This window comes from Xenia sp. Carnegie-2017, unplaced genomic scaffold (assembly GCF_021976095.1).
Source record: "Xenia sp. Carnegie-2017 unplaced genomic scaffold, XeniaSp_v1 HiC_scaffold_6, whole genome shotgun sequence".
Classification (NCBI taxonomy): Eukaryota; Metazoa; Cnidaria; class Anthozoa; order Malacalcyonacea; family Xeniidae; genus Xenia; species Xenia sp. Carnegie-2017.
Genome location: NW_025813526.1, coordinates 12897780 through 12911084, shown reverse-complemented (window position 1 = coordinate 12911084; position 13305 = coordinate 12897780). Strand labels below are relative to the sequence as shown.

The window sequence follows — 13305 nt, the reverse complement described above, 5'->3', positions numbered from 1 at the left end:
GCTAGATGGGTAGCCTGCAAACCCGCCCGAGCTACCTTTAAAAGTAGCCCAAACTTAGCCCAATTATATTTTGCAAGAAATAGCCAAAATTTGCATCAAAACAAGTAAAAACTTCTTAAAAGAAAAGCACTCCACATTAACAAAACTAACCCTGACCTCAATGTTCAAGTTTTAAATTCAATACAATATTTAGTTTATAATACGCTCGGACGCTCCTCATTATATTATCTTATTTCCTTTTATTGTTCTAATTTACGTATCATATTACTTTTATAAACCCTGTATCACCTATTATTTCATTCATACTGAAGATGGCATCATGAGATGTCGAAACATGTCTATTTTTAAAAAAGTTGTCGTGTATATTAAATGTGTATAGGATTATATAATTATACGAGCATAGAAACGATTTTCAAAAAGTACAGTGCTTATGCAATATCCAGTTCTAATAGAGAGGTCGATTAACTTACTTCACTTCTACTACTAAAGTCAAAAACTAACATGTTCAGCATCTACCAAACTATTTGGTATGTGCTCCCCTGATTTGGAAAGGCTTATTTCAATCGGTCATTAGACTGAAGATAGAGTTCATAACACATTTTTGCAATCTGGAATATTTCAAAGTCAAATGTTCATTGTATTTGCCGTCTATTTTGTGGCTAACCACATGTGCGCTTTGCGTAGCTATTTTTAAATATAATTCTGTATATAAATCTCAACATGATAATGCCAGTGTTATACTGAGCGAGCCAAAGTCAAATGACTCCCTTTGATAGGTAAAAGTACAGAGTAATACAATGTGTACTACAGGCTATCGCCAAAGTGCAGAGATAATGACTTTAGCTTTTGAAACACAAGATGTACACCTGCTTATATGCAACAATAATAAATTGTAATATAATATATTATAAAATATGTCGACTTACTAAATTATTTGAAGTTCTAATTGCTTTAATCTCTGTATGTATGTACAGTAATTTTAAGGTCAGAATATTCAAGTAAAGACCATACATGATGTGCGCATAGGCAAACCAATGTCTTGCTGTGCAATTTTCCGTAACACTAAGCACACATTGCAGTAATGGAATTATTACATTAAAGTGCCACATGTAATATTACAATATAGAATATAATGCAATATGCTGAATTATTAAAATAATGAGGCATGATTGTTCGCTCATATTTTTTTTCCTGTACTTACATATAAAAATACAGAAACGGAGATTTCTCTGCAAAGATTTTTATCCGATGACATCATATCCAAAATTTAACTCATAATAGATATTTGTAAAAAATGTTTTGCATGATGTACGATGACCGATGTTAAATGCAAATGTTGCCCTCGTTTGACCAAAGCTTAAAGGAAGAAAATGCACATCTGGCATATAGCCTTTACAGATGAGAAAATTATTTATACTAAGTAATTTATCAGGCATGTTTGATCTCAATGTTGGTGAAGGTTAAAATTGATATGTAAGAGTTTGGCATGTGAAGTATCATTTGGGATGAAGAATTATCGCATGAATTCAATAGGAAAATGGAGAAATTTATAAAGTCAAACTCCCACTATCTCCTTACTCCTACTGATGTTATAGGCAACCCACAGCCAATTACATTCTTCGATGCATCCCGTATGTCATTCGGAACTTGTTCCCACATTAGGTGACATTTTACCAAGCAATCTTTATTCCGACAGCAGAGTAACTTAAGCCTGGATCGAAGGAATGTCCCTTGCATACAACGCCATTTGTCAAATGCCGAGCAAGAGAAATTCAGTGAAATTTAAATGCTTATCATTGGCATCATTGTCACACTGATAAAAATGTTGCAGATGATCTTACGAAAAGCACCACACCCAGAGCGCTTAATGGTAGACGAATCAATGGATTATGATTCTTAAGATAAACTGAAAAATATTGGCCTATAGTAACAGGTGTAACTTATTCTAAAGAAGTCAACAAAGAGAGAAGTAAAGTAACGATAACCTGTCTTGTTATGATTGCACAACCTATATTCGACTGTGAACGATATGCAAAATGGAAAAGAATCTTAACAAAATTACAGCTTATTTTTTAACTTACGAAGAGCTTCACGAAGCAGAAATATATTGGATCAAGCAAGCACAGTCAAACCTCTTTGGCAGATTAAAGAAATGAAAATTTAAAACACTTTCTCCTTATGTCGAAAAAATATATAATTCGAGTTGAAAATCGTGTTGATCCATCCATAGTCTCGATGATCATTATGTCTCAAAGATCATAATGATTAAGCTCATGAAGTTGGCCACAACTGTGTTGCAGCAAATGTAGCTAAAAGCATAATAAAATACTGGATTATCAAAGCTCACAGAATTTTAAAAGTAATCAAAAGCAGGTAATGAGTTTGCCGAAAATCGAAGCAAAAGTAGGAATTCAGTTGATGGCAAATTTACCAACGACTTGCTACAAATGTCTGTGGCAAATTTACCATCGACTGTACCATTAAATTTACCATCGAGAAATTTACCGATTATTCTGGTCCTATCAACGTAAAAGTTGGTCGTAATAAAACATGCAAGCACCACGACGTTATTTTTATATGTCTTAACACCCGTGCTAAACATTGTAAACTGGCTGTAAATGCTGGTGTTTTGGAACCTATGCAAGTACTTTCCTTTCCTTCACAGGATGTCCAAAGCTACTTTTATACTCGTAGTTCTCAAATGGTTGGAGCAGACACGAGTTACGGGCTATGATTAAACAATGGGTTGTAAAACAGCTCTAAGAATTTTGTGCAGACCGCTGTATGAAATGGCCTTTCATAACACCTCTTGCACATAACCAGAATGAATGTACAGAGTCCATGGTCAAAATTGTGAAGATATTCATCAAAAAGGCTCTTGGTGATACAATTCTGAAATTGCAAATTTAGTCAACCAGAAACCCATCGGTCGAATTCCAACAGATCACGGTGATGGAAGATATTGATATCCGAATGGTATTTATAGCATAATACCTCAAGATCCATTTAGATAAACTAAGAACCCATGCCACAGATTTGAGTTTTGTCAACGAATTGATGAAGCATTTTGAAGAATATGGTCGAGAGATGTTTTACCTAAACTTGTCTTAAAAAAGAAGTGGAGTACACAATCACGGGTGAAAGAAATTCAAAACAACAGTAATTATTCGTTAAACGCTTCTTAATTCCATCCGAAGATACTGCATAAACCGTCCCAGACTTCACACGAGATCTTTATTCTGAAGTATCCTATCCAGTTATCACTGAACAGGAACGTCACAACAAAAGATTCAATTTATTCCACGTGGTGGTTTCCGCTATTCATATCTCTGTTATTACAAATACGGTTTGTGAAAATGGCACTAAGCACACAGGGATCGAAATTTTTTGTTGGAATGGGTTGTACAGTTTTGTTTTTGACCGCAGCAACTTTGATATGTGGATTTATACGAAATGAAGATGCGAGTGGATATTTTGGACTTGGAGCAGTAACGTGTTCTCTTTACGTATGTTTGGCAAATTATTAACGTGTCAACGTGTTCAATTTATGTGTGTTGCTAAGCAAAATAATGTTCAAATTTAACATAGAAATACAAGATGCCATTTTTTAGATTACTTATCCCAGTTCATTTCAACAGGAAACAAAAATATCAAAATTTAGCAATTAAGTTATGTATCATGCAAGCGTTGTTATAGTGTGAATTAATAATTTACATTATACGTGTCTCGACTGAAGTAACTAGAATATGAAAAGTATAGTGTACAAATCCATTGATGACTGAGACTTTCTAAATCTTGTCAAAATATCCATGCTGTTTCATATGAAACACAATATTTGTCTGAGACAATTCATTTACTGGCGTCGTCACACAAGCGAAGCCATTGTACTGTAAGACAAGTGTCGTCAAAGTGTCTTTATATATGTTTTTCAGTAAACAGGGAACAAGCTACTTCATAAATCTTAAATAAGGAGAATTTGACGTGATAAATCTATACATTATAAGTACACATCATTTGATTGAACTTTGTTTATGATCGAACGAGAAATAAACAAAAGTTCTGTTTGCTTTGTAAAGGCATGTTTGGTTCGTGCGTAATTAATATGCGGGCAGCAGCTAATCACCAACTCATTGATTCTGATCGAGTTTAAAACATAGAAAACTGAAGCATTTTATGTATAGATGTTATTGTTATATATTCGCATAGATGAATACTAAGGAATGCATAATGAAATTGTGCGTGTAACCTGTATTTATCAGAGCAGTTTGTGTCTAATGACAACGTCATAAAGATCTTTTCTATGGGCCTGTTCACACTTAGCTCGCTTTAAGATCGATCCGAGAAGATCGATCTCAGATCGATCTTGTGAATGACCAAGCTCAATTTTGTGAGCGTTCAAATAAGCCGAGCTAGTTTCCTTGACAACAAAGTGTAATATTTATATTATTGCAATCCAAATATGGCGGACGAAGTGATCGCAACCATTTTCAATATTACATCTGAATACCACAAAAAGATGCGAATGCGTCGTGAAAGAAGAAAGAAATATTTTTTGAAACTGAGAAAGCAGCGAAGTAAAAAGGGACGGCCACTTTTATTTTTGGTTTATTGGCGCTCTAGGAAATAAATTAATGAGTGAAAGACGTTTCTGGGTGGATGCAAGCATCTGCACCGGTTTGTTCTGGGAAAAAACTATCGATTTGTGGAAAGATGATGGGTTGTGACCACAAAATTTTCGTATGTCTAAGGGAACATTCGATTTCATTTGCGACAAGATCTATGACACTCTTTTGCGAGAAGATACAAATTTCAGAAAGGCTATCCCTGTGCCAAAAAGAGTAGGAATTTATCTTTGGCATTTGGCTACCAATGAAGATTTGCGTTCTTTAGCTTGGCGTTTTGGTATAAGAAAAAGTACAGCCTGTGAAATCGTGAACGAGGTTTGCCAAGCTATTGTTGATGTTTTAATGCGTCTTGTTTTGGCCAACGGGCGATAGACTGCAGAGTATCGTTGATGCCTTTCTAACGACATGGGGCTTCCCTCAATGCGCTGGAGCCATTGATGGCACTCATATTCAAATTGTAGCACCTTCAAATTCTGCACAAGATTACTACAATCGAAAAGGATTCTACTCTGTTGTTCTCCAAGCTGTTGTTGATCATCAATACAGGTACCAAAACGTACTGCTTTTGTCAAGGTTGACTTAATAAGTTTTTGCCTCCCTGTTATGCAACTGACATTTTTCACCTTCTAACAATTTTTAGATCCCATGGGGGAGTTTAACAGTGACTGATGTAAAATTGGTTTCTTATTAATTTAGACATGTGTTTTAACTAGTTGAGTAAGTAAGTTACACAAAGTGAATTAAATTACACACACTCAAAAAGTAAAAAATGTTTATTTAAAAAATTTTGAAGATTCACTGACATTTGCATAAAGTGGTCAGGTCGAGTCCATGATGCAAGAGTTTTGTCAAACTCGAGTGTTTTCAAAAGCTGAAGCAGGAAAACTTTTCCCAAATGTAAGTTTCTGTTCTTATAATAAAAAGCTTATCTTAGGGCAGAGGCAAATTTTACTGCATATTTAATAATAGCCACTTGAAAATTCATGGTCTTCATATACTCTAGGGAAGAAAAGAGATATGTGGTTGCAATGTACCATTCATGCTTATTGGTGATCAAGCATATCCACTGTTACCATGGTTGATGAAGAGGCATCCTAACGATGGCAATCTCAGTCCTGCTCAAAAGAAATTTAATTACTACATAAGTCGAGCAAGGCAAGTTGTGGAGTGTGCATTTGGCCGTTTAAAAAACAGATTCAGATCATTTGCCTATGAGAATTGCAGCATGTTGTGTTGTACACAATATTTGTGAGAGTAGAGCTGACAAACTTTTTGCAGATTATGTTCAACTTATTCCTCATGATGAAATTTCAGAATTTGTTTTACAGAATACAGACACAAGTGCAGAGCAAATTAGAAATTCTTTAACTGAGTTTTTGTTAACACAATAAGCTGATGATAGCTAAATTACTCATGTTCTTAAATTAGATCAAAGTTTGCAATATGTTTGTTGACTTCAGCATTGTGGTGAATATTGTAGAATGGTTGTTGCACAGGCTGAGACCTCATTGCTATTGCATTTGCAAGAAGTGACATTGACTCCTTATAAACATTAAGCTCTTCCTTTCGCAACTCTCGCTCTTTATCTGCTTCTTTTGTCATTTCTGACAAAAACATTTCATCAGACTCCTTGAGATATTTGTTGTGCTCTTTCATTGCATTATTGAATGTTACTTGCATGCTGGAGGGCTTTGCTTTTCCCCTTGGTATTCTTTTCCTTGGCATTGATTTGTTTTCATATTGAGATGGTAGGGATTCCTCATTTGCTTCACTAGGTAACTTCTCATCTGCGTTACTGACATCTACATATCTCATAAATGTTACGACGTAATAAAACAAAATATAGTACACACATGCAATGCTCTACTATTTACCTGCTTCAATGTAATCGCAATATGGGCAAACGAGTCTGTCATCATCAGCGTATACTGCAGTGCTGTTTCCAATATGGGCTCCTGCTGTCCTAAGCTCCACAAACTCATCGCACTGAGGACATTTTTTCAATGATTCTCCCATGTCCGTTTTTCTTGTAAGCTCGTCTGCTATTAAACGCAAAACCAATATTTTCTTTTGCAAAAAAAAACACTCGATATCAACTCATCCACGATAACTTACCATTATTATCATGCACGTTAATGCTTTCCATTTCAGCTTCAGCTGATGAACACGTTGATTCATCAGATGTATCGATGACGTTTTTAGACTTCTTGCTTCTGGTCTTTCACCCAAGAAACTGTCCATAACGTTAAAGAATTTAGGTTCCTTGCCTCTCCCAGCTCCTGATCGTGATAATGTGTCTTTGAACTTTTTGTATTCAGATTTTATATGCTTAAATTTAGTTCTACATGCGTCCAATCACAATCTATCCTTTTTTTTTCATGCTGATTTTTTTATAAACATCAGCGTTTTTGTGGGTACCTTTCAACTTTTGTTGAATTTCTTCTGTACCGTACGCTGAGAGGAGGGCTAAACAGTCTTTTTCTGACCAAACCTCTCGTTTTTGCGCCATTTTCCAAGCTTTTTTCTCTGTTTTGATTTTAAATTTTGAGAAAAATTTGCGTCTCCGTTTTGCGGAAACGGCATGGGAGCGAAACTGTTCTATCGAAATAAGCTCACTTACGTTCACATATAAACCGATCTCAGATCGATCTCAGACCACCTTTCGAAGCGATCTGACTAAGATCGATCTGAAGATCGATCGCAAATTTTAGCGAAGGTTCACACTTAGCTCGCTTTACGTTAGATCGATCTCAGATCGATCTAAACGACCAGTGTGAACAGGCCCTATGAGTACTAGAGTAAAAATATTTGATGATTTTGAGAAATTGACAATAAGTTAAATGACGTCGAAGCGATAGTTTAAAAAAATATGTTTTGATAAAAATTCGTTGTAATCCACTCTTGAATACAATTTGCTATGGTCTTGCACGAGAAAATTTGCTAATGTATTTGAAGGTAACAACAATACTACGAATTTATAAATGTTATGGCTATTTACTTCTTTGTTAAACGAGTCATTGCTTGATTTGAACAACTATTGACTTGAAAAATTAAATAGTAAAGTTTAATTGGAAAACAGGATTAACAAGGAGTAGAAATAAGAAAACCGTCAAATCATTGTATATTATATATGAGTTACGTTCCCTTACAAAAGTCCTATTTTTGTTGATGTTTATTCCACAGATTAGTGGGGTCTTGGGATGGGGTGTTGTTATTAGTCTTGACCTCTGAGTTCATTGGCGTATTCATATTTCATCTTCATAAATAACAGTTCTTTTTAGAACTTAACAATAGGATAATCAATAGACGGTTAGCTTTTCAACGATACACTTGGCTTTAAAGTGAAAATTTTTTTTAAAGCTCTCAGAAACGTTTTAAAAGACCAGTAATAAAGTAAGTAGTGTGAGAATAAAAGTTTCAGATGTCATAGCGAAACTTGAGAGAAACTATTTGTGTTTACATTACCCAGCGGATTTGGACACCCAGTCAATAACTGCTTGCGTATGTGGACCCTTGGTGCACATCTTCTAGCTGTTAAGTACCCCCTTCACGAATACACAGGGAAATGTTTTCTCATTTTAAGAAATAATGGACTTGTTATAAGAAAATTTCCTTACTAGTTTTCTTAAGAAATATTAAGATTTCTTTTCTTGCGAATTTTTTTTAAAATTTTTTTCTTAAGAAATATGAAAATTTTTTCTTACCAATTTTCTTTAAAAAATTTTAAGATTTTCTTCAAAATATAAGAAAAGATTTTCCTATGCATGTTTCTTATTTTAAAGCAATTTTCTTAAAATATGTCAAATCTTTCATATAGAAATAAATAAAAGGATTTATAGCAATCTCATAAAAAGCAAAACATCTTGTTATTTAACAACAGAATATTTTTCTCGTGGAAGTTTCTAGAAACACATGTAAAGACAACAAATTCGGCAAGAGGAGTTTTAGAGCATGTTATACTCATTGAAGTTCAAAATACAGAAAAATGTACGTTTGTGCAGTAATCTTTTATGAGGATTTCACATTAAGATTTCATATATTAAATGATATGTGAAATCCTTATGTGAAATTAAAATACTTCATTTGTGAAGTGTTTCACATGTGAAATGTGTTCATAAGTGAAATGAGTTCATATATGATTTTTTTTCACATAAGAATATATTTCACATATGAAAGCATTTCACACGTGAAACATTTCACAAATAAAATGTCGATCAGTGAAATTCTATATATACTAATAGTTCGTGTGGAATTTTAGCCCCCAAGATATTTAGGCATTAAATACATGAAAATTGAAAATTGAAGGTCATACAATTAATGCCAGTGTTACAAAAAGATATATAATACAAGCTGTAAAAATAAGTACTTACACAAATACTTGTAAGGGCATGCATAATAAGCATACATTTATAAGAACAAAACTACACTAACAAAACTGCTTCTAGAGTCTATACCTCGTATTTAAAACAAAATTTAATGAAATCATGATTACTAAACTAAGGCAGGTTGTATCAAAGATGTAAAGTCAAAATTTTAAAAATTTTATTCAAAATTAAAACGTTCGGTGTGTAGCACATAAAATATCTTTAAAAGACAGGAAAAAGACTTGAATTTTGACTTAAATGGCTTTCATACAACAGGTCCAGCTAATTTAAAAAAACTTACTATTAAGTATTTAAAGTTCACTTATCAAGTTCAGTTTTCAGAAAACTCGCTATGCGGGTTAAAATCCGCAATGTGTTCAAATCATCTGGGATACTGAGCTGAGTGTCAGTGATATACTATTAGTGAACCGATGCAAATATGCATATATTAACAAACAAAATATTTTAAATTTGCTTTTGTTCATAAATCTCTTAAAGATTAGTTACACTTTGTATCTTTAAAATTAACACAATAGCGTATACGTTAGTAGCCGAAAAATGCAACTAACGATTGCAAATAATGGATACTAATATTGATAACACTTGAAAGCATTAACGTCCCAAGGGCAAATGGAAGTTCACTAATTGATTGTTGCTCACAGCTCAGTTTTACAATCCCTATAAAAGAGTAGATTTCAAAGAATTCAAAACGGGAAATAGCTTAGGTTATGCACATACGTTTCTTCTTATATAAAGTAAAAACAATAAATGAAAATCATTGTCTAAATAGATTTATGAATTGTAGTCATAAATTACACGGCATATGCTTGTGTAGTAGTAATGGCAAGATTTAACCTCTTAGCAGAGGGACTACAGTATTTTTTGATTTTCATATATTATTTTTTAGATGATTGCACCTGGAGTATTATGCATCATAACTGGTATTAAGAAAGCGTCAGCCTTGGTAAGTTGTGGCTATGTATGTTTATATGCGAGGATGATGTATCTTATATTTTGGAAAAAGGCTTATTGTATGAAGACGTATTTTCGTGTTAGGCTGATTCTCTTTTCCTTTGTTAAGTCTTGGTGTTATTTTATTTGCCTCAAACCCATTTCTCCAACTTTTCATTAGCACAGTTTTTCATTTTCAAAATTCCCTTATAAACTTGAAAAATTGCCATGTCAGATTCAAATATTCGTTTCAGTTGGGAGCTACTCTTTCTTTGAACGTTATTGGCACAATCGGATGTTTTGCATGTTTGTATTTTTCCGCTGGGGAATGGAAATCAATGGACAATTGCCATAATTACTATTCGTATTATTACGGTAAGATTGAAATGTCACTATGGTGTGAATATTTTTACTTTTTATTTTTCTCAAATTTAATATGAAGGGATTTTGGTCTAATGGTCGGGAAAAATGGTGTACATTTAAAAATATCTTAACGATGATGTGTGTGGAAATATTTAGATCAGTGTCCTGAATAATTACTTTATGTTAAACACTTCATGTTCAACACAAATTTAGTATGAAGTGATTGTGGTCTAATGGTCGGGAAAGATGGTGCACATTTAAATGTCTTAACAAGGATGTGTGGGAAATATTTAGATCAGTGTACTAATTAATTACTTTATGTTAAACACTCTCAAATGCATCTAGTATGACTAAACATTAAGTTATGTAAACAAGCACGAGAAAATGCTTATTTTGTATAACATGCAACTGGGCGTTATTTAAAAAATGGAAAGAAATAGTACGTGCAATAAATTCACTCCAAAATTTTCATTAGTATTTTAAAGTTTCCTTTTCCTTACGTAAATTCTTGTTTTGACTGAACGCTGAAGATTTTGCCATGTAAATTTCTTGTATGACTGCAATGTAGACAGGTGTGATAATGGCACGGGTCAATATGCAGTGGTCGGTATCATCACATTTTCCTCTGCTTCGATGGGGATTATCAGTCTTATTGGATCGATTTTGGGATGCATCAGCTCTTGTCCATGCTGTACTACAAATCAAGTATGTTCAGATATATAGAAAGCTCTGAGCTTTTGATAGTATATGTTTTTGCAGGGGGAAGTAGTATGTAAACAATATGTAAAGCAAAATACATAAGAACTTCTAATCATCATACAATATAGTTATAATGAAAGAATAACCGAGGAAAAGTCCGATTGCAGTAGTTGATCTCGAAGTTTCAGTATCAATTTAAATCAAGTATAAAACCTTTTCATAAACAAATGCAGCCAAAATGTTTTGAAATAAAAGCTGTGGACATATACACCGGTTAAGAGTTCTCAATAATCGAATTTTTAATGTCTTTAAAACGGAACAAAGCTTTAAAAACCACCATGATTTTGAATATGTGTTTTTATATTAAGCATTGCCGTTTCTCTTAAATGGTCTTTTGAAACTTTTTATTTTACTGAACATCGTTCGTGGTAATATAATAAGAAAAATTAAGTTAAACCTACTTGTTTTATGTGTTGACTATTTTAGCAAAGTTGGTAATAACTTTTCATAACAAAACTTGTAATTTTAAATATTTGAAATTTTTTCTTATTAAATTATAAAACTACCTTCACGTAAGCAATGACTATTCAGAAGCTCTGTCAGCCGTTCAAGTTGAAACAGCTCATTCACTTCCTGTACTCCCTCCCCACGTTGAACTAACTAAATCATGTATAAATTTGGAAATAACGCAAATGAAATACTTTGTGCATCAACTTCATGTACGAGCTTTAGCATAATCTCATTTGTTTCCTATATTTATGCATGCTGTTGCAGCTTTAAAAAGTCATCAGTTGATTTGATAACGACACTTTTCTCTATGAAAAAGTGATGCAATTGACAAAATTCGAAAATTTGAATTGTAAGATTCGTGAACTTGTCGTGCATTTCAAAAATTTGAGTGTGTTTAAGCAGTATTATAAACTTTTTCTTAATCAATTGTGATTATTGTTTTCATTTAGATTATATAGACATTTAGTTGTGACATATCAATTAGAATACAAAAAATATCCTGTTGAACATGTTTAAATGCAGAAACAGCTACTTTGTATTAGTAATGTGCTTATTGACCACGATTAATAATGATACAAGGACCCTAAAGTCATTTAATCACAATAAAAGACAGAGGTCCAATACTTCTCAGTAAAGACCGAGAAAGAGAGGTTTTAAAAGGATTATTATATGGCATTATTTTACCTGAAATGAAGCTTGCTTTCTTTCTCGTCCTTGCTGTTTTGCGGGTGGATTTTCACTTTTCTAGTTTTCGTCCATAAAATAAATCGTTTCAAATTGTATCTTCTAGATAGTTTAACTGTTTTCCAAGTGTTTTTCTTCGAATCACATTTGTAAAGGGTTTTGTTTCGTCTATTTTGCGTTTTTGTTTGCTTTACAAAGTTTGTTTACATTTAACTGTAAAATTACGCGTTTTGGACCGTGGTCGATTACGGGAAAAAAATGGACCGGCAAAAATGTTTCTGAGCCAATCAAAGCGCGCCATTTTTCCGAAATTGACGCTTGCCATATAATAAATTGAACATATTGTGTTATTGTATGCAACCAGAGAAAAAAAGTTTTTTCTTGGAAATATCGTAGGTTATGTTTCAATACAAAAAGTGTAATTGCTACTCAGCTTCTGCCACCAATCTCCGAAATACAGCCAGGCCATGGGCGGATCTAGCGTATGTCAAGTCCGTCGCGCGACTGATGTTTGAAATTCAAAATTACCTATTCATTTTAATTAAAAATTCATTAATTATTCTTACTTTATAATCGCATTTATTTCGTGATAAAATCCAGCTTTATTTATTATTGAAAACTAATGACTAATCCAATGAATATCTTGTTGGTAACCAGATCAGTTGAATTTTAATTGACCTGGAATAACCGACTAATAAGCGGGGTGGCTAGACTAGTTCGACTGATAAAGGAGTCTATGAACGCCAAAAACGCTTATTTTATTGGTCAATGGCCAGATTAGTGGACAATCTGGAATGGTCTCGACTGATAAGAGGGGTTGCCAGACGTATAAGGGAGTCCAATTGCTATCTTAAAATTGGTTCATTTGAATTTTTGTTTTATTGTGATTTGTTTGACCGATTTCGACTGATAGCCAACTGAGTTAACATAGTCAAGCTCACTGTCTGAATTGAATGTTGATCGTTTCATAGTAATTTTCTAATGCATGATAGAAACTAAACTACAATCACATGGAATTAATGGAAATCTTTTACAAATTCATATATTGACCTGAATGCTGCTGTCCAAACTGTGAATTTTTTCGAGAGGGTGAAAAATTTATAGACAAA

General features: G+C 33.4%; 1 protein-coding gene across 1 annotated transcript; it reads left to right on the top strand.

The window, feature by feature from the left end:
- Positions 1-5: 5 nt before the first annotated feature.
- On the top strand, positions 6-11938 carry LOC124457598. The gene is made up of 6 exons (XM_047007820.1): positions 6-10; positions 3320-3506; positions 9897-9953; positions 10195-10315; positions 10872-11008; positions 11563-11938. Exons 1-6 carry the CDS (start codon positions 6-8, stop codon positions 11737-11739), a joined length of 684 nt encoding a protein of 227 aa, XP_046863776.1. The 3' UTR covers positions 11740-11938.
- The last annotated feature ends 1367 nt before the right edge of the window (positions 11939-13305 follow it).